Consider the following 19,152-nt stretch of genomic DNA (forward strand, 5'->3'; position numbering starts at 1 on the left):
GTACTGTACCATACTTAGAACATCTCCATTTTAACATCCCGCCATCCATCCGTCAACTTTGCGACAACCAGCCTCCTCAGAACCAGCAACCTTCTACCTCGTCGGCGCAAATACCCTCGATTGCAGAGGACTTGGTAATCATCCTGAACCAATTTCTTCTCGAAGTCCTTAAACTCCATCCTTTTACTATTATTCAGGGGCTTGCGCAATGGCGCTTCTTCAATTCAGAGCGCCTGTCAACTATGACGACCATCAAGGTATGTCAAGCTCTGAATGTTCGATTGGAAGTCGTACTGAACAACCACAGAGGCCTTGGAGGATTTCCTCCAGTTGTTCAAGACTTCTCCAAAATCCGAACTCGCCCACGCACTCGGTGATATGAATATCGACGAGGATGATTTCAGCGACGAGTACGACTTCATGGATGATGAAGATGACGATGGTCATAATACTCGAAGACAAGCGCGGACGCAGGCTAAGACACCCAAACTGAAATACATGGATGTCCTGCAAAAAGTGGCAGATGGATATGAGGACGAGATTACGATTGATCTGGATGATCTAGCAAAGGTAGTGCCGAAGACATGAAAGCAAGAATAGAGCTGACATCGATACCGCAGTACGATCAATCGTTAGAAGAGAATGGCACCCCCTTGAATCTGGTCGCGTCCATCGAGACAAATGCTAAGCACTATCTCGACATTATGGCTAAAGCTGTGGACAAGGTTATGCCCGATGCAACAAGAGAGATCAAGTATGTGAAGCTTTACAGTAGAAGAACACGAGCTGATGAATACCTAGCTATAAAGACGATGTACTGGATGTGCTAATGGCCCAACGTACTGCTCGCAACAATGCACTCGTCAGAGCTGCCGCCGATTCCACAGAAGCACCCGAGCCAGAACTCTTCCCAGCTGAATTGACCCGCCGATATACCTTGAACTTTAAACCACGGACACAAGGCGATGAGCCACTGAAGGCTTTGGCAGTACGCCAAGTGAAGGGCGAGCACCTGGGACATTTGATCACTGTTCGGGGAATCACAACCAGAGTTTCGGATGTCAAGCCAACAGTCGAGGTCAATGCATACACATGTGATCGTTGCGGTTGTGAAATCTTCCAACCTGTAGGCACCAAGACTTTTGGACCTCTAATCGAGTGTCCCTCACAAGATTGCAAAACCAATCAGACGAAAGGCCAACTCCATCACTCTACCCGTGCCTCAAAATTCCAACCTTTTCAAGAAGTTAAGATTCAAGAGATGGCCGAACAAGTTCCTGTTGGCCATATTCCTCGAATGTTGACCATTTTGTGTCACGGTGCTTTGGTGCGACGGATCAACCCTGGAGATGTTGTGGATATCGCCGGTATCTTCTTACCTACCCCCTACACAGGTTTCAAGGCCATCAGAGCTGGTCTTCTCACAGACACATACCTCGAAGCGCAGCACGTCACCCAGCACAAGAAGGCCTATGAGGATTTGGCCATCGACAACCGAGTTTTCAAGCGGATCGAACAATACCGAGCTTCGGGTCATATTTATGAGTATCTGGCGAAGTCAATTGCTCCTGAAATTTATGGCCATTTGGATGTCAAAAAGGCTCTCCTGCTCTTGCTCGTAGGTGGTGTGACAAAAGAAGTTGGAGACGGCATGAAGATTCGAGGAGACATCAATATCTGTTTGATGGGTGACCCTGGTGTGGCCAAATCTCAGTTGCTCAAGTACATTACGAAAGTCGCTCCACGAGGTGTTTATACAACTGGTCGAGGATCCAGTGGTGTCGGTCTTACAGCTGCTGTTATGAAGGATCCTGTTACCGACGAAATGATACTGGAAGGTGGTGCTTTGGTTTTAGCAGACAACGGTATCTGCTGTATCGATGAATTTGACAAGATGGACGATAGTGATCGCACAGCAATCCACGAAGTTATGGAACAGCAGACCATTTCAATCTCTAAAGCGGGAATTTCGACTACACTCAATGCACGAACTTCCATTCTTGCAGCCGCCAATCCTCTGTATGGTCGATACAATCCTCGAATCTCACCTGTGGAGAACATCAATCTTCCAGCAGCACTACTGTCCCGTTTCGATGTATTGTTCCTTATCCTCGACACTCCTACCAGAGACACAGATGCTATGCTAGCTCGTCACGTAACCTACGTTCATATGAACAACAAGCACCCGGATTCTGAAGGTGTTGTTTTCAGTCCTCACGAAGTCCGCCAGTATGTCGCTCAAGCACGAACTTTTAGACCTACTGTTCCTACCGCAGTCAGCGAATTCATGGTTAAAGCTTATGTCAAGATGCGAGATCAGCAAAGCCGAGACGAAAAGAACAAGAAACAATTCACACACACGTCTCCTCGCACTCTTCTTGGTATAGTACGTCTGGCACAAGCTCTCGCCCGTCTACGTTTCAGTGAAGAAGTCGTGCAGGACGATGTTGACGAGGCACTGCGATTGATTGAGGCCAGCAAGGAGTCCTTGTACCAGGACCAGGGCGGATTTGGCAGAGATATGAGCCCTAGCTCTAGAATTTACAACTTGGTCCGCACTCTTGCCGAGAGCGGCCAATGCAAGCCTGAAGACGCGGACGACGAAGATGACGAGGGCATGGAATTGAGCATGAAAAAGGTAGAGGAAAGAGTCATTGCTAAAGGCTTCACAAGAGATCAGTGGCAGACTGCCGTCTTGGAGTATACCAACTTGGATGTAAGTTTATTCCTAATGGTACTTATGGTACACATGCTGACCGAAATACAGATTTGGCAAACTGCTGGCAACGGCACTCGTCTGATATTCATTATTTCAGACGCAGCACAGATGGCGCGTGATGCAGAATATGACATGGACTAGAGTGTTTCTAGGGGCAGAAGGGGAATGTTAGGGATTGTGGGAGGGAGACTCGGTTATGATGTTATTTTGGCTGCAAGAATATGTCATTTGAGGCGTTCAGAGGGTCGTTTGTCCATTTGATGTTCAAAATCAGTATCAGATGGCGTTCTGAGCTTGTGGATACCGACATGTCAAAGTAGGAGAGATTGATTGAATGCTACTACTATTTTCACTGCAGCTTGGCAGCGACATGCTTGTTGCCCTGGTCAAAGTCGAGATGAAGTTCGGAGATTACTCCCAAAACTTTCAAGATCCGAAAACTCGCCTAAAACATGAGCAAAAAAAGTATAAAAAAGCTCCAAACAAAATAGAAATCAAAAACAAAACATCAACAACTCGCGCTCACCGTCGGAGACGATCGGGAGCTGCGAGCTGTTGGTGCCCAAGCGCAAAGCATTGTTGTTGTATCAACCATACGGCCAGCCGAGTGGTTAATGGTAGAAGATTTGGTTATTGGAATCTATATATGTGGTTAGCGAGTTAGCCAGAAAAGACAGAAGGCTACGCTAGTATATGAATAGTGGTATCGATAAGAAGAAGGCAGAGGGTTGGTGGTGTGTTGAAAGTTATTATTTTCTCGTGTTGAATTGAGCATGGACACACTTGACTTTCGATCTAGGGATAGAGCCTCCAGCGTTCGAGAAAAACCGAAGTGATTTCGGTCAGTATCTTACATTGCCTCCCTAACACCACCTATCCTCCCCAATGGGAGGTGAAAAGTCTGTCCTATATTAATCCCTCCAGCAAACCACACACGTATCTTTCGTGGTTGGATTCTGTGAATCTATTGATTGTTAGCTATGGGTGTGGTAAAGTGGTTGTCACTTACTAAGCCCTCTCTGAGATTTGGCATATGTAGATCAACAGCCAGCATCATTGAGCTGTGAGGCAGAGTGTTTGTACCGATGACCTTCAACCCACGTGCAGGGGTTTGTTCTAGAACTGCCAAAGATCAAGGAGTTCTCCAATTTCCGCACTTACTTGGACATTCAGTTCGTTTAATGTTCTTTACTTGAAGCAATTACTGGAGATTTGAGGTCAACTCATCAAAGCTGACCATGTGACGCGGTGTACTCGCTTCCATGCCCGCATCTTCGTTCTGCCTTTCATCCTTCCACCTTCAACCTTCTTGAACACGACCGCATGGTGAATCTTCCAGATTTGTGACATCAGACGAGAAGACGAGAAGACAGGCTTCACTCGCCGAGATTCTCGTTTCCAAGTTCAAGGTTGTAAAGGTTTCACGCCTGCGATTTCTCAGCCCATCTTTAAGCCTGAAATCTCGATTCTCGTGCAGCTCTACATTGAGATACGAGAAGGCCCATTCACCTAGATTCTGAATCCAGTCAAAAAGGAACGCGGTCGATGCACAGCCTGACGCACCACCAACGCGTCGAAACAAGCAAAAATCCCACGATGGCGCCCAAAGTATCACAACAGCGATCTTCCCAAGGCGCGTCCCAGAACACCAAGTTGAAGAATGCATTCAAGAAGCTTTGCGGCAACATATCCAAAGAGAAGAAGGAAGGAGATACCATTAAGTATGTTCGGGCTTCCCCTTTTGTGGCCTTGACTGACACGAATCTAAGAGCAGCAGCTTCAGTCTCCGAGCTGAACGAGGCACTGCGAAACTGCCGCAAGCATGGCATGATTATTGATGCGTCGTGCATCGACGGACTTGTTGAAGCACTAGAAGACGATGAAGGTGATGTGTGCAGCAGTATAGAACCTCCTCTCTTCAAGGTCATCGTACAGGCGGTGTTGCAAGCAAATCATTGCTTGGAAGGAGAACGCGTGATTTATCTACTTGCTGTGAGTTACCACGTCGAGCATCATGTCTGTACCAAGCTAACATACCTAGTCTTCCCTACTTCGTGACACTGTTGAAGCAAATGGCGAAGCTGCACATGCGACAGTCTCTTCAAGAAAAGCTACAATCGGCAAGGATTGTTTGCTCCCAATCCTCGAGTATTTCCTCAATAGAAATAAACCTGCGGAATTCCGACGATGGGTAAGGGTAAACGACTATACACGCAAGATCATAGCTGATTTCTAGTTCAGGTGGGCATAACCTGCGTTCAGTTAGTCCGAGACTGCGAAGACAATGTGTACAAGCTCGAACTCAGCGGCGAAGACTTGAGGTGAGAAGACAAAAGCTACTGGCAAACATGGGTACTGACGAAATTAAAGACGCAGTATCGGACAACTTATCCTTGAAGAGCCTAACGAGATTATCAGACTCATATGTGCTGAGATTATCAAGACTCTCAGCAACGCAGGAATTGATCTACAAGCCTTGTGGCCCCACGGTACAAGAAAGTTGATATACGAACAATTTCCCATGCAGTCCCAAGGGAGCCATGGTTGGGGAGCGCTTTTTCAGAAATACATTGATTACTTGATCGATAAGAAAGAGGCCAACTTCGAAAGGTGGGCACCTGGTACTTAGTTTGCGAGAGCTTCACTAACGGTTGCGTAGCATTGGAAATGTGATTCCGATAAGTAGCACATCGCTCGACCCTCCCCATGCATTCGGCGTTCCACACCAGAATATGGTCGCATTCTTGGACGACATAAAGATGTCAGTGATAGCTCCTTTACTACCAATCACCACTGGCCAGCTTCTTGACGTTCCGCTGGGACTTATGAAACGAGTGGGCATCAATACCGACAACCCATCTCAACGAGAATATGCAGACGTGATCTTTGAGCTCGCTAGCTCTGACAATATGGCATGTGGGCTAGATGGAAAATCTATCGAGTTACAGAGAATTATATGCAGTATCAAACTCGATCAGCTACAAGCTCTGGAGTCTGCGCTAGAAGACTGCTGCCCACACGTTAAGATTTTCGAGTTCGACGACTCTCGGAACATACATCCGATCAAGTCTGAAGCCAATATCACAGCTTCTCAGACTAGTCAGAGAAGTGGCATTTCTGAGATTATCTCCGAGGTGCCAAAAAGTGCTCTTCAGGGTTTGGACGGCTCAGCTTCAGTCGAGCTAGAGCAAGATCTAAATGGTTCTAGTCATGATGTGGAGCGGACAACTCATACGCCTGTCCAACGTGACGATTTGAATGGCGAGGCTGGTGAGGATGATTGCAGTCCAGTCCATGAACAACCCACACAAAAGCAGACTCAACCACATCGTGCCAAAAAGAAGGTTAAGCCTAAGGCCAAAGTACCGATTGTACCTAGCAGCCGCCAAAACGATGTCAAGACGGTGCCTCCCCAATTGGCTAAGCCTGCGTCAGCCATTGGAACAAAGGACATGGGCAAACCTCAAGTCAAAAGCGGGAAGAGCTCTTCGCAACCGGCCAATACACAATCTCAAACCAAAGCCGTCGATAAGCCGAGCGCAACTCCTGCAGGGAATGTTGGGTCGCAATCAACAAAAGTGTCAAAGCTTTCCACGGCACGAGCAGTGGCAAAAAGGGACACCGGCACCAAAGATGTAAAGAGCTCCGCTCCTAGTAGTCTCCTGTCTAGTGCTCTGAAAGCAAAAGCTCAAGCTCGCAATGAACCTACAGACTCAGACGATATTACCACTCCTGAGCCCAATGATGCGTCGACGCCGAAGAGTATGCCTCCACCAGCGAAGCCGAGTAGCAAGAATGTTCAGGCGGCAGCTGTGAAAGGAGCAGATACATCCCAAGCTCAAGCCAAGAAGAGATTCAACCGCCACGGTGTGAAATCCTTGACACCACAGCAGAGCAGAAGCAATGACACAGTCTTTGATGTGCCTGACGATGATGACGACGAAGAGGAAGAGTCTGGAGCCACTGCTAAGGCTAGTTCCAAGAAGAAGAGCACCAAAGGTAAACAGCCATCGAAGAGTACGAATACCGCAAACACCACGGCAAAGCTAGCTGGAAGCAAGACAAAGGCCAGTAGAAAGTCTGCTCCAGCTGCTACTCAACAACCAAAAGCATCTACAAGACACAGTCAACGTGCTGCAGCAACAAAGTCGAAGAACAATCTACGTGACTTGAGCGACGAAGAAGATGTCGAGGAAATCAATCCAGACAAGAGCCCACAAGGTTCATGTCAGAAGACTAAGAAGGCAGCCATTGACAAGATGCAAAATTCCCAGGTTGTCCAAGGAGATATCAGAAAGGACGACGAGTCGAAGCCGAAGCCCTCATCCGAGCCAGAATTGAATGATAACGCCGATGCTGGTATCTCAGAAGCGGTGAAAGGCACAACTGGTCCGGTCGATGACGACCTTATGGGACTTGAAGATCTCGAGCTTCGCGACTTGGAGGACCAGTCTTCAGTTGTGAGCCTTAACTTTGCCGAACCTACGCATGTTATGGAGGATGACGACTTATACAATGCTACTCCTGAAAAGTCCCAGACCAAAGTCAACGAGGAGTCGATCGCGCCTGTCAAAGCAAGTACGTCAGAGGTGGCAGCTGCTGTTCCTGACAAGCGAGCAACTAGAAATTCCGGGATCGAAATGGCCTCAAAGCTCGACGATCTCTTCGAAACTCTTGATACTGGAGTCAACTCGACCAATGACGCAACTGTCGACTTCTCAATGAAAGTTCCAATGAAGTTAAATTCCTCTGCAGGGGACAAAAAATTGACGCAGAATAAAGGTCAGGTGTCAAATACGCACCAGCTTCACTCTATTGAAGCCGAGGAGCAGGCCAATAGAAAGCTGGTCGTAGAAGATGAAGATCTCAGGCCGCCCTCCATCAATATTCCCGAATTGTCGTTCCCCACTGCTCAAATGCGTCCACCAGTTGTCTCTCCGGCCAAATCCATTGAGCCGCGCAAGCCAGAGACACAAAAGGAGTTGCAAAAGGACAAACCCTTGGATGAACAAAGTTTGGCGGAAGCAGTTACTGCACCCCTCGATAGTTCTGGCAATGCAACTACTATGGAGGCAAAGAGCCCAATCCATAACGAGCAACGTCCAACCTCGCCAGTTCAAGCTTCGGACAAGGTCAAGCAGGGGAATAAGAAGCGTAAGGCTATGGCTGAAGAAGAGACTGAATCATCCAAGCGACGCAAGTCCACCAATGACGAAGAAGCAAACAACAAGGACGATCTTCAAGATATGGCCGCCCAAGGTCCGCAGACGACGAAGCATCAGACCTTACAGAAGCCGAGCACATCTGTAAACCAGTCTCCATCTCCTGTTCGACGTAGTACTCGGTTTGAAAAGGCTAACGATAATGCTGAGACCTTAAAAGACACCGAAAAGGAAAAGCTCTTAGTAGATGACAAGGCCCACCGAAAGTCTACCATCATCTCTTTCGGCACACAAGGACCGCGAAACCAGGGCCGTGTAAGTGCTCGCAAGACTGCCGTTGAAAAGCCTGCGAGGAAGAGCCAGCCATCAGAGCCAACACCCCAGAATTTCAGCACAGACTCTGGTCGGAAGAGAAAGCGAGAGCAGACAAACTTTGCCGACAATGCAAGTCCTCCCTCAAAGCGTCAAGAAAGCAGTCCATTGCAATATGTTGATGACGAAGTTGGCGCATTTGAGGAAGCTGAGGAACCGGAGCAGGTTGAGGAGGTGGAGGCAGTCGAGCCGGTAGAGGAAGTCCAGGAAGCTGAGGAAGTCGAACACATCATCATCAATAGTACCCCAGTCCCAACCCCGAAAGGCACCTCAATGCCAAGTAGACCAAAACATGCTTCAAGACCAAGCTCACAGGTCTCCCGAGTCGACGTCAATGGTAGTCCAATAGGCCCGGCGAATTCTCAGGTCGATTACATGGGCAAGCTGGAGCAGAGACTTTCCCAAGACAAGACCGTTAACGATGCGCCTGCTGAGAAGGAACAGAATACTGCTGAAGAAATTATGGCAGCCCAAACTCGCCCTCGATCTATCTCACAGGTGTTCGGACCAAGAGTCACCTTGGGTTCGAGACTTAAGGCCCAGCCGTCATCGCCTGAAGCAGTGACAACTCGTTACGTCGCACATGAAAAGTCTGATGAAGGCCAATACACGGATGTTGCCAGCAAAGAAGTTATTGCCCAAGAGAAGATCCTCCCAAATCCCTTTGCTGACAAGAAGCGAAAATCGAGCAACTTCACGGAACGTCTACTTGCCAGTGCTGTCAAGGAAAGCCGAAAGCCCAGCGCAGAGGTCATCGATAATGTTCCTCGAATGATTCGTAACATTGCTAAGAAGGAAATTCAATACGAGCTACCCAAGTTGCCCCGCGGCGAACCCAAGAGAGCTCATTTCCAAGAAGACATGAATCATCGTTCTGACCAGAGGAGTCGCCAATCTGGTTTTGATCCAGAACAAACTCTAGTCGAACCAAAGCATCGCCATGTCAACAATTTGTCCGAGCCTGACGTGACGAATGGTAGCTCTTACCAGTCCGAAACCAGCGACTCTTCCAGGGAGCCTCTGAGCGACATACCAACACCTAATACACAATGGAACGTGGCTCTGAGACCTCACTACAGATCCCTTGCCGATGCAGTCCACAGAATTGCTGATGTAAGTTTGATTCCATCTTTACTACCAACACTAACCCTCGTATAGGAAGTTATCATTCGCCTCAGTGATGAGGAAGATCGGATGGAACTCATGGTGGAGCAATATCGCCAAAATGGCACCAAAATCATTGACAGCCTCACGAATAAGCGTACTGGAGAGCAGACCACTATCCTACAAGATCTAGAGGCCAAGAAGCAGGAAATGACATCTGCCTACAAAGACGCAAAGGGTCTCCTTCGACAGACGACCGATGAAATCAAGGAAAACCAAGTCAATCCCTTCGAGAAGGCCTGGCGTAAGCAGCAAGACGAAGTTCGAAAGTTGATCTCTGAAGGTCGCAAGGCCACAGAATAAGTCGTGAATGGAAGGAAATGTGTGATTAGGAAAACGTGGCCGATTAAGGGTGGCTCATCAGTGGCTTGCATGGCAATGGCAGGTTTGTGAATGGTATCTAGGTAATCAACCGGTATTGCTACCAGATGTATGGGATCCAAAAGGTGGCCAGAAGTCGCTGTGTATGATGAGGAGTACTGATTTATGGTGGAGCTAGGAAGTGCTATTTGGCGGGTATGTACAATTACAGTAGAGGGCTGAGCAGTGTCTGAATGCAAAGAGCTACACTTGACAATTCAAGAGGAGAAGGAGATACGTGAAGGTCGTGAGACATCATTCTAACCTCACTGGGCGAAGCGAGCAGGTCCCGGCCCGCACTAGGATGACGTCCCAGAGATGCCGAAGTCCAAAGCCAACTTCCCCACCACCTCAACCTTGCTCGAGATCGTCCTCGTCGTCGTAGACAACACCAGCCACCCTCGCCGCCAAATCATTGAGTGAATAACGTTACCCTGCGATTTCGTACTATTCGCAAGCATTCGTATATAGCACCGCTTCCCGTCAAGGCATCCTTCGGCATATTTGCAAACACCATTCAGCCTCACCCCACCTCCTCTGACGCCTTGCTGCAGGCAAAAAGAAAACGGAAATATGGGGCGCGATGGTTTCCATCCATTCAAGGGGAGAGTCAGCAGACACTTTGGAGATTCTGTACGTCTGCCATCTCCTTCCTTTTGAACATGCCGTCCGAGGAGAAATCGGTGGTGGAGACCATGATTTTCAAGACAAGGCAGTGGCTAACAAAACGTGTTGGACGAGAACAGCTGGCTCCCGATGATGCATATCTCAGTTGTAAGTGAGCTCTGGATCTGCGACAAGGCTGAGACTGATCATTGACTAGACTACGATATACGGTGTAAGTCAGGACCTGACAATGCGAATGCGGGGAAGTTGGACTGATAGCTGGGAATAGTGATGAAGGAGGATGTCGATACTCTGAAAAATGACTGGCTGACTGATAATGTACGTCTGGATCTCTATCTGATGTGTCGCATACTAATCTGCGTTCTCTTGACAGACAATCGCATTCTGGGAAGAGTGAGCAAGCCTGAACCCACGATCTCCGAAGATACCCCTCACTGACAATGTAGATATCTCGAGCGCGAAGAACTCAAGAAATACCCATCCTCACATATCGTCCTTCTCCGACCCTCTATGGCATTCATGCTCATGCAAACACCTAATCCCTTATCACTGAAAGAAGCGCTCCCGGATTTCTCGAGAACAACCCACATCTTCCTCCCAATCAATGACGCGCGCAACGTCTCCGTCGCAGAAGGCGGCTCGCATTGGTCTCTTCTTCTCGTTTCCGTAATTGATGGTGTGGCATTTCACTACGATTCCTTGACACCAAGTAATTACAATGAGGCATTCCTTGCGACGGATAAGTTGGGACAATTATTGGGCCGACCGCTACGATTCATGAATCTGGATGATAGCCCACAGCAGGAGAACAGCAGTGATTGCGGTGTCTATGTCTGCATACAAATGCGACATCTACTCCTAAAACGTCTGCTGTCTGCGAACGCAAAGGAGAAGGTCAGCATGAGCATGGGCGGGAAGCTGGTCGATGCAAACGGAGGGCGGAAGGAAATGCTGAAGACAATTGAGGGATTTAGGAAAGAGGGCGAGCGGCGGAGATCGTAAGTTTCGCACATTCTCCGTTTGCAAAGTAAGGTCAAGACTAACAGACATTTAGACATGAAGAATCTCGGTCCTCATCACCGTTCATGAAAGGCAAGACGGATTCGCGAAGCCCGCCACGAATCGACTCATAACCATACGGGAACCGAACATTGTTACCCCATTACAATATGGATTTTTGGATACAGTACAGATATGAAAATAAGAACTATGAACACGAGAACAGCGAGGGCGCAAGGCGGAGTACTGTTTCTTTTTGTCTTTATGTGGAGAAGATCCTCTGATAAGGGTTGGATTGTATTCGCACTTGTCGTCTTGAATACCGAATCCTGCTCATGTGTGTAACAAGACGTTGGGGTTTTTGGAGCTTGGGAAGGAGCTTTCACGCTTCGGTTGGATCTACAGGATGATTGCAAAAATTCGGGGGCGGTGGAAGGATCTGGGGGACTTCATATAGTACTCATTGAATCGAAGAACGTCAGCTCGCATTTTGCGAGTCAATATTTGCTTTATACTGCTTTAGGTGATAATGTTACACATATGCTTGGCACGAAAAGCTTGGTCCATATATTGCCGAGGATATACCCTCTACGAGTCGGCACAAGCATCCAACAGCTTCTTATGGCTTTCCATTGCACCTTTGCAAAAGGCTCCCATTTCATACTGTTTCATACCACCCTTCCCATCTGGACCTCCATCAAAGACCTCAGTGCTAAACCAACACCTCGCCCCTGTCTGCAATACCGCCTTCGCAAATTCCACACATTGTGGCGTCAAGTAACCTCCATTAAATAGATATGGTCTGAAATCATGGCTCCATCTCCCTCTCGGCCGCAACCCATCCACAGTCTCATCTTTGAACGGCACGGGAGCTTTATAGACATCGCTGATTTGTAACAAGCAGACCTTCTCCGGAGGAACAGTCTTCGCGAGCTCGATGAGAGAATGCTTGAAATTCATTTCCAGCTTTTGCTGCAGACCTTTATTCTCGATGAGTCCGGAAGCTGAACAAGGGTCGCCATATTCGCCGGCACAAGTTTGAAAAGTATCGAGACAGAGACCGATATTAGGGCGGTTGACTTTTTGGACGATGGTCCAGATATTGAACCATGTCGGAGCTACGGTTGCCCAACACCAATTCTCGTAGGCGAGGCGGAAGGAGTGAGGAGCGAGGAGATCAGCGAGTTCGCGGAGGTCAGAGGCGAGGACATCGTGCGATGTAGAAATGTTGGGAGAGTCGGAAGATCCTACCTATTGTCTGTTAGCATGGTAGGACTTTGGGATAGCGCAAAGTTGGGTTGGCGAACTTGAAGCATATCTGTGCCCACTGCTTGCATGATCCTAATCCAGCCTTTTGCTCTTGAGAATGCATCGTCTCTCTCCTTTGATCCCAATGCCCAACCCTCGAAGTTTGAAAAAGGTTGAAGCATCATGATGCTCAGGTTGTGCTTCTTGCAGAGGTCTTTGACTACCGTCCCTGCTGAGCAAAGAGAGGTGTAGTCATTTTCTTCCACATCCTTCGTGTGATACTTCGAAGTAAAAGATAATAGGTCTGGAAACCCAAGTTCAATGGCTTGGAATCCCGCTGCCGATATTGCTTTGAGTTTGTCCTCTAGTGGATCCTCTGGGGTGCCTACCGACACCGTTGCGAAGGAGGTAGGGATCGACTCGAGTGAGGACCTTGGAATTGACATCTTGGATAGCTCTGGTATATTGAATACAATATACAGGAGCCCTCATCGAGGTTCAAAAGCTATTTTAATGGCTTTAATAGATGACGTATGCGGGGTTCATGGAGAAAGTTACACGTGATGGACATCATCGTGCTAAAGAGCTCTTGCTGATCATCTTGAAGAGACGTTAGATTATATATAAGAAAGACAAATTTCAACGTAGAGAAGGAAGATTAGAGGTACTCCTCTGCCGGGGAACCTTGCCCCCAATCTAAGGACTCTGTGCCCCGCCCACAAGCATTGGGAACAATAGAAGACGGTAGATCAAGCATCGCGAGTAGAGGTACATACCATGCAATAAAGTCTATGCTCAATTGCTTGCCTTCTCAAACGCCGGGTTCTTCTCCATATTGGTGTTCACCCACGCCCTCAATGCCGCAAATCTGTTCGACGTAGCATTCTGAACTGGAGCCGTAGCAGCATCACCCTCTACCTCCATGACTGCAGCAGGTACCGCATCAGGGACTTGCTCCTTGACACCCATGATCTGCGCCATATTCTTCCCAAATCTCTCCCTCTCCACACGCTCTAGCTTCTCCTTCCTCTTCAGAGCTCCAGGTTTACTCCTCAAACTCTTCATCTTGATCTTGCCCTCTCCGTTAATCTTCCCTTGTATCAAAGCTTCGACGTCCGGCAGAGCATCGGCGAGACCCTCCATAGTAGTCTTCAGCTTCTTGTTCGGTCGTCGACGCTTGAGGGGTTGTCTGTGGGCTTTTTCGATTCGGTTTACGAAGGCAGAGTGCTTGATCGTGCGCTTGTCTTTCTTGGAGTTTATGAAGCTGTCGGAGATTATGGCACCTTCTCGGTGAGCTGGAGGAGGGCGCGCGATCATGCCTGAGCCTGAATTGGAGGTTTTGCTGGTTTTGGTCCGGATGGAGGGGCGCTTTTTGGGTGCGGTGGGCGCCTGGAATAGTTGTTAGCTGTTTGCTCCTGTACATGAAGCATAAGAGTTGATCTACCATAATTGCGGATATCTAAAGACTTGTAGAGAATTGTATTCGGATTCTGTACGAAAAGTTGTGCGATGTGGGAAAAGTTTGGTTCTGGACGTCAAATCGAGGAAGGTCTAGCGAACAAAAATCACAAACTTATGAAGCGATTTGCACAACTCTTCCTGCATCACACCCAAAATTATGGATTCAGCCACGAAAACGGCAGAACGTCTACGCATACAGATAGCTGCTACTGAGGAGCAGCTTAAGAATCTGAAAGGTCAACTCGCAGATTTAGAAGCTCAGAGTTTAGGGAACTCCTTCCAAAATGTGTCAGTGCAAGAAGAGCTTGATCCCGTGACTCATGAGAAATGGCCCTTGGCTGCGGAGGATTACAAAAGATATGGAAGACAGATGATTGTTCCTAATATTGGAATACAAGGTTAGTGGTTCTTCTTATTCTTTTTGTCATTATGTCTAATCTTCGTACAGGACAGCTTCGCCTCAAGAATGCCTCTGTCCTCATAGTCGGAGCAGGAGGCTTAGGTTGCCCAGCGGCTGCATACATAGCTGGTGCAGGGGTCGGCACAATAGGTATCGTAGATGGAGATGAAGTCGAAACATCGAACCTACATCGCCAAATTCTACATAGCACTTCCAAAGTTGGCATGAAGAAAGTGGATAGTGCAATATTATACTTGAAATCGTACGCATTTCACTATCAAACCTCCTCTTTAACACGTTCTCACACTTTATAGCCTAAACCCAAATCTCAAATATAACGCTCATACTTCTCACCTTACACCAGAGAACAGTCAAGGCATAGTCTCTCAGTACGACCTTGTCCTCGACTGTACCGACCATCCCACATCTCGCTACCTTATCTCAGACATCTGCGTCCTCCTTCAGAAACCCCTGGTCTCCGCTTCCGCTTTGAGAACTGATGGCCAACTCATCGTACTGAACTCTCCTCCATTGCTAGCAGGTAATGAGGCAGGTGGACCTTGCTACAGATGCGTGTTCCCCAAGCCACCACCAGCCGAGAGCGTAGTGAGCTGTGGAGATGGCGGCATTCTTGGGCCTGTAGTTGGCGTAATGGGCGTATTGCAAGCGTTAGAAGCTACCAAGCTGATCGCTAGTGGCAAGTTAACGTCCAGTGGTAGTGAGGAGGCGAAGAAGGATGCTAGCATGTTGCTATTCTCGACAAATAGTAATCCGCCGTTCCGAAGCGTCAGATTGCGGTCAAGACGACCAAAATGCTTCGCGTGCTCGGCAGAAGCTGGACTGACGTTGGAAGGGCTGAGTAGCGGCAGTCTCGATTATGTGCTGTTTTGTGGAATCAATGTTCCAGTCAGTATTCTTGGGCGTGATGAGAGGATTGAGGCCAAGGAGTACGCGAAGCTCAAGACAGAGAATAGAACAGATCATCTCTTGGTTGATGTCAGAGAGAAGGTTCAATTCGATATCTGCAGTATCGAAGGATCGGTAAATGTTCCCTTCTCCAGCTTCCAGGGCAGTCGGTTCAAAGAAGGAGATGGAAAGCAGCCCACTTGGATACCACAATCATTACCACCGGATGCACCGATATATGTGGTGTGCAGACTTGGAAATGATTCCCAAGTTGTGACAAAAAGACTGAAGGAGTCTGGTCTAAACAAAAACGGAAGATATATAGGAGACATAAAAGGTGGTCTGAAATCATGGAAGGAGCAAGTAGATAGTTCATGGCCCGAATACTAGCCAATAAATTGTGCTGAAAAGGGGGGTTGTTTTTCATTTGTACTTTGTGTACGACCCACGCACTAATTGATACTACAAGGGAGAGGCTCTCGTAACGCCGATTTCCGCAGCATGATTAGCTGGCAATTCCATTCCATTCCGATGACATATAAAACAAGCACTTGGCTGTGCAGCAGCTCCCATTCATTTTGCTATTCCATGCAGGCCGTTATGATCTTAGTACTTGATGTACGTTGTTCGCTTTTTATTGAATGCTCGTTGGTCTTTCAACCATTGTCGATAGCCTGCTACGCTGGAAATTTTCTCGCCATAGTAATCTTGTTCTGTCAGCACTAACTCGTACCTTGGAGTGAAGATTGAACATACCAGGTACTGGGTTCGCCATACTACTAGCACTTGGGTCCACTCTGTACAGCTTGATCCGCCTGTAGAACTCTTTCTCCTTCTCGTCCATCTGACTTCTGAATTTTCGATTTCTCCAGTTAAAAACGCTTGTACCAACAATTGGTCCAGCTAACCAGCCAATTCCACCGCATGCAAATGTGATCAGGCCTAAGGTAATAAAAGGATCGAGCGGAATCTGTGAGACGACTGCATCCATGTCCGAGCGAGTGAGAACTTGAACACCAAGAGTGAAGCCGCCAATGCTTGTGCCAATGCTAGAGCCCAACTGCAACAGTCTTCGTGTCTTGCGGAGCTTGAAGAATGTATTCCAATCTAGCTTTTCTGAGGATACAGCTTGTGGTTCGGGAGAGGAAGTAGTTGGAGGCGGGGAGGGAATCGAGGAAGCATAGCGGACGATTGAAGGGGTAGACTTGAAAGCTACATTTCGTTTGGCAATAGGTACTCGTCGTCTCGAAGTTGTGGAACTTTCTTTTGACCGAAGAGGGGAAGGAGAAGTTGTCGTGCTATATGTGCAAGGCGTGAGGAGAGTTGGCTGCAATCGACAGCCTATAGCTGCAGTGCGGAGAGTAGGAGCTGCCCCCAACATGTTTGGACTTGACTGACTTCGACTATGGTGGAGTGATGATCCGGGGTTGTTTGACTCTTAGCTGGTCCAGGTATTGGAAATTCCGCGTGTCTGAGCGCTTAACGCGTCAATTTCATCCAATCAAATAAGTCTTCAACCTGCAATCTGAGTGAGAAGTCAAAGTGAGGTCATGCAGTTGTCTCCCTAGGTGCCCGAAGTAGAAGAAGTTATTAGGTACTTCTCTACAAGCTACTGAAGGATTTGTGGTTGTCAAGGTCTTTCCGACACATTCGACGCTAAACTGGATTTGTCCTAATGTTCCACGTTCACTAAGCTTCCAAAGCTGTATTTAATCATTTTTGAACTAGTAGCTTCGTGGTCACTCTTTACCGACTCTCCACATCTTCCAAACAATCCTTCTGGTAGCGCGTTATTCCAAGATTAAGAAGATTCAAGCTCGTCCACGTGACTGCGCAGTTGGTAAACTACCGGTCTCCGTATCTCTCAGTTCGTGTTTGAGGTCAAAGGTGAGTTCAGATTCACTTTCCTTTCATAAATTCACCCCGAAGATATGGGGCGGCCTCGCTCGCGATGGCCTCTCCCATCTTCAAACTTCCAACTTCATCAGAGGCCACCGAAATGTTGGAAAATAACGAAGCCATGGCACAACTCGGCAGCGTTGTGAAAAGCGAGACTGACAAGAGCTGGGAACTTATAGGATATACTGTTGCCGAAGCACAAGTACAGATTCGTTCCGCGGCTCCTTACACTCGTGGCTCTGGACCTCCTTCGGCGCCAATTGGAATCATGCCTCTCCACGATAAAGAGGGCATCATTTTCGATGTCACAAGGATGGACGGAAACATTGTCTACATCGTTGGTTTTCCGGACAAGCCAGCGCTTCGAATTGCTGTTCGAGTTCAGAATATCTATGACTTTGTCTCCCCGCGCACTCTCGAGTGGTTCGACATGGCACAGACAGTCGCTCTTAAGGAGAAGCGCGAAGCCAAAGCCAAGGATCGCGCAACTACCACACAACAACTAAACGACGAGTCACGTGTATCTGACGCTCCCAGAGGCAGAGGACGCCCAAGAAAGAGACCCCTAGTTGTGGAAGAAGAGAGTAACGACACTAAGGCCACGATTGAGCTCCCAAGAAAGAAACAAGCTGTGGAGGGCTCTGATGGAAGACCGGGATCGTCATCCAGTTCAGCCATTCAGCGTGGTCTCACAGAAGTCAGTTCGGAATCTGCTTTTGACGATGATGACACCGCTTTGGCAATTGCGCGGCAGCTACGTGGCACTCCACAGGTTGAAGTTCCTACTCAATCATTCAGTTCTCGATCTGTTTCCCCCAAACCTGTCAGGACATCTCGAAATCCCATCGCCAGAGTCAGCGCAAGCCAAACCAGCTCGAGGCAGACTCGGAGCGTTTCCGCTTCCACTACCTCCACTCGGCCTTCAATTGATCTTCAAGTTCAACACAAGAGCCAGAGCAGCGGCCCGCGTCGTGATTCTGTGGCTGCTATTTCCAGCATTGAAGCTGCGAACATATACGAAACCCTCGAAAAGAGCAAGGGCAAGGAGACTCGACCAAGCAGAAAGATGTCCGAGATACAAACCTCTAGTTTCTACAACACACCCGAACCAACCAAGATTCGGAAGAGTTCAGCCAAGCCGGCCCGCCCCAAGCCAGTAAAGCCAACCAAGCCAGCTGTGGAACCGGAAGAAGAGTACAACATCGATGATATCCTTGGCCACAAGTTCGAGTACGAGAAGAAGAAGAAGAGAACGACCAAGTTCTACTACATCAAGTGGAGTGGTGATTATGAGAATTCCTGGGAGCCTGAAAGAAATGTTGGTCTTGCGGCCATCGAACAGTATAAGCAGAAGCTACTGGACGAGGCAAAGAGTCAATCTAGCACTACTTCTTCGGTGACTAGAACTAGCGAGGAGGATGATATGGATGTTGTCGTTGAGAAGGAAGGCTTGGGTACGGGCTCGAAGAGCATTATGGGTGTCCAGGGCAATGGTACGGAGAAGATGGGTTCAGCTGCTGACAGCATGAGTGGACCTACGAAGCATAAGGCTACGAATGGCAAGGAGAACGGAGCATCGCTCAAGGTCATGGACGCCGAATCCGCCGATGAGGTTGACGAGTAATTGTGATTTTTCGCTCAGGATTACGGATGGGGTGCCAGGTGGCTCATATTCAGAACAAGATAACGGCGCGCGATTATACCCATTGCATTCCTGCATTTCATACAAGATAGCATAGGCCCTAGTCTGCTACACAGATAGCTTAGACTGACTGTACCTGTACATGAAGTACATAATAAAACATCTGACACAAACCCTCTCTCCCCGTAATATC

General features: G+C 48.1%; 8 protein-coding genes across 8 annotated transcripts; 5 read left to right on the plus strand and 3 right to left on the minus strand.

The window, feature by feature from the left end:
- The first annotated feature begins 23 nt into the window (after positions 1-23).
- LY89DRAFT_636894 (DNA replication licensing factor MCM7) lies at positions 24-3,073 on the plus strand. The gene is made up of 5 exons (XM_018211506.1): positions 24-257; positions 308-570; positions 621-754; positions 802-2,716; positions 2,768-3,073. Exons 1-5 carry the CDS (start codon positions 209-211, stop codon positions 2,858-2,860), a joined length of 2,454 nt encoding a protein of 817 aa, XP_018077036.1. The 5' UTR covers positions 24-208; the 3' UTR covers positions 2,861-3,073.
- A 1,242-nt stretch (positions 3,074-4,315) lies between these two features.
- LY89DRAFT_664480 (uncharacterized protein) lies at positions 4,316-9,720 on the plus strand (the record flags this gene model as incomplete). Its single annotated transcript, XM_018212775.1, has 7 exons — positions 4,316-4,440; positions 4,489-4,711; positions 4,761-4,910; positions 4,961-5,040; positions 5,090-5,329; positions 5,379-9,366; positions 9,412-9,720. The coding sequence occupies 7 exons, from the start codon at positions 4,316-4,318 to the stop codon at positions 9,718-9,720; spliced, it is 5,115 nt and encodes a 1,704-aa protein (XP_018077037.1).
- A 403-nt stretch (positions 9,721-10,123) lies between these two features.
- Positions 10,124-11,889, plus strand: LY89DRAFT_714425 (cysteine proteinase). Its single transcript, XM_018218130.1, has 7 exons — positions 10,124-10,410; positions 10,524-10,551; positions 10,601-10,615; positions 10,673-10,722; positions 10,778-10,797; positions 10,851-11,402; positions 11,459-11,889. The coding sequence occupies exons 1-7, from the start codon at positions 10,351-10,353 to the stop codon at positions 11,535-11,537; spliced, it is 804 nt and encodes a 267-aa protein (XP_018077038.1). The 5' UTR covers positions 10,124-10,350; the 3' UTR covers positions 11,538-11,889.
- Positions 11,699-13,449, minus strand: LY89DRAFT_307681 (xylose isomerase-like protein). Its single transcript, XM_018206609.1, has 4 exons — positions 13,428-13,449; positions 13,210-13,251; positions 12,711-13,156; positions 11,699-12,654 (listed from the first exon to the last, which is right to left on the minus strand). Exons 3-4 carry the CDS (start codon positions 13,095-13,097, stop codon positions 11,992-11,994), a joined length of 1,050 nt encoding a protein of 349 aa, XP_018077039.1. The 5' UTR covers positions 13,098-13,156; positions 13,210-13,251; positions 13,428-13,449; the 3' UTR covers positions 11,699-11,991.
- Positions 13,447-14,098, minus strand: LY89DRAFT_664483 (uncharacterized protein; the record flags this gene model as incomplete). The annotated part of the gene is made up of 2 exons (XM_018212776.1): positions 13,447-14,040; positions 14,096-14,098. The coding sequence occupies 2 exons, from the start codon at positions 14,096-14,098 to the stop codon at positions 13,447-13,449; spliced, it is 597 nt and encodes a 198-aa protein (XP_018077040.1).
- A 162-nt stretch (positions 14,099-14,260) lies between these two features.
- LY89DRAFT_636901 (uncharacterized protein) lies at positions 14,261-15,832 on the plus strand. Its single transcript, XM_018211507.1, has 3 exons — positions 14,261-14,510; positions 14,561-14,774; positions 14,827-15,832. The coding sequence occupies exons 1-3, from the start codon at positions 14,270-14,272 to the stop codon at positions 15,806-15,808; spliced, it is 1,437 nt and encodes a 478-aa protein (XP_018077041.1). The 5' UTR covers positions 14,261-14,269; the 3' UTR covers positions 15,809-15,832.
- Positions 15,795-17,074, minus strand: LY89DRAFT_607445 (Pam17-domain-containing protein). Its single transcript, XM_018210460.1, has 2 exons — positions 16,175-17,074; positions 15,795-16,125 (listed from the first exon to the last, which is right to left on the minus strand). Exons 1-2 carry the CDS (start codon positions 16,797-16,799, stop codon positions 16,025-16,027), a joined length of 726 nt encoding a protein of 241 aa, XP_018077042.1. The 5' UTR covers positions 16,800-17,074; the 3' UTR covers positions 15,795-16,024.
- A 263-nt stretch (positions 17,075-17,337) lies between these two features.
- LY89DRAFT_680801 (uncharacterized protein) lies at positions 17,338-19,127 on the plus strand. The gene has a single exon (XM_018214140.1). It carries the CDS (start codon positions 17,370-17,372, stop codon positions 18,939-18,941), a length of 1,572 nt encoding a protein of 523 aa, XP_018077043.1. The 5' UTR covers positions 17,338-17,369; the 3' UTR covers positions 18,942-19,127.
- Positions 19,128-19,152: the final 25 nt, after the last annotated feature.

Source organism: Mollisia scopiformis (assembly GCF_001500285.1).
Source record: "Mollisia scopiformis unplaced genomic scaffold LY89scaffold_3, whole genome shotgun sequence".
Taxonomy (NCBI): domain Eukaryota; kingdom Fungi; phylum Ascomycota; class Leotiomycetes; order Helotiales; family Mollisiaceae; genus Mollisia; species Mollisia scopiformis.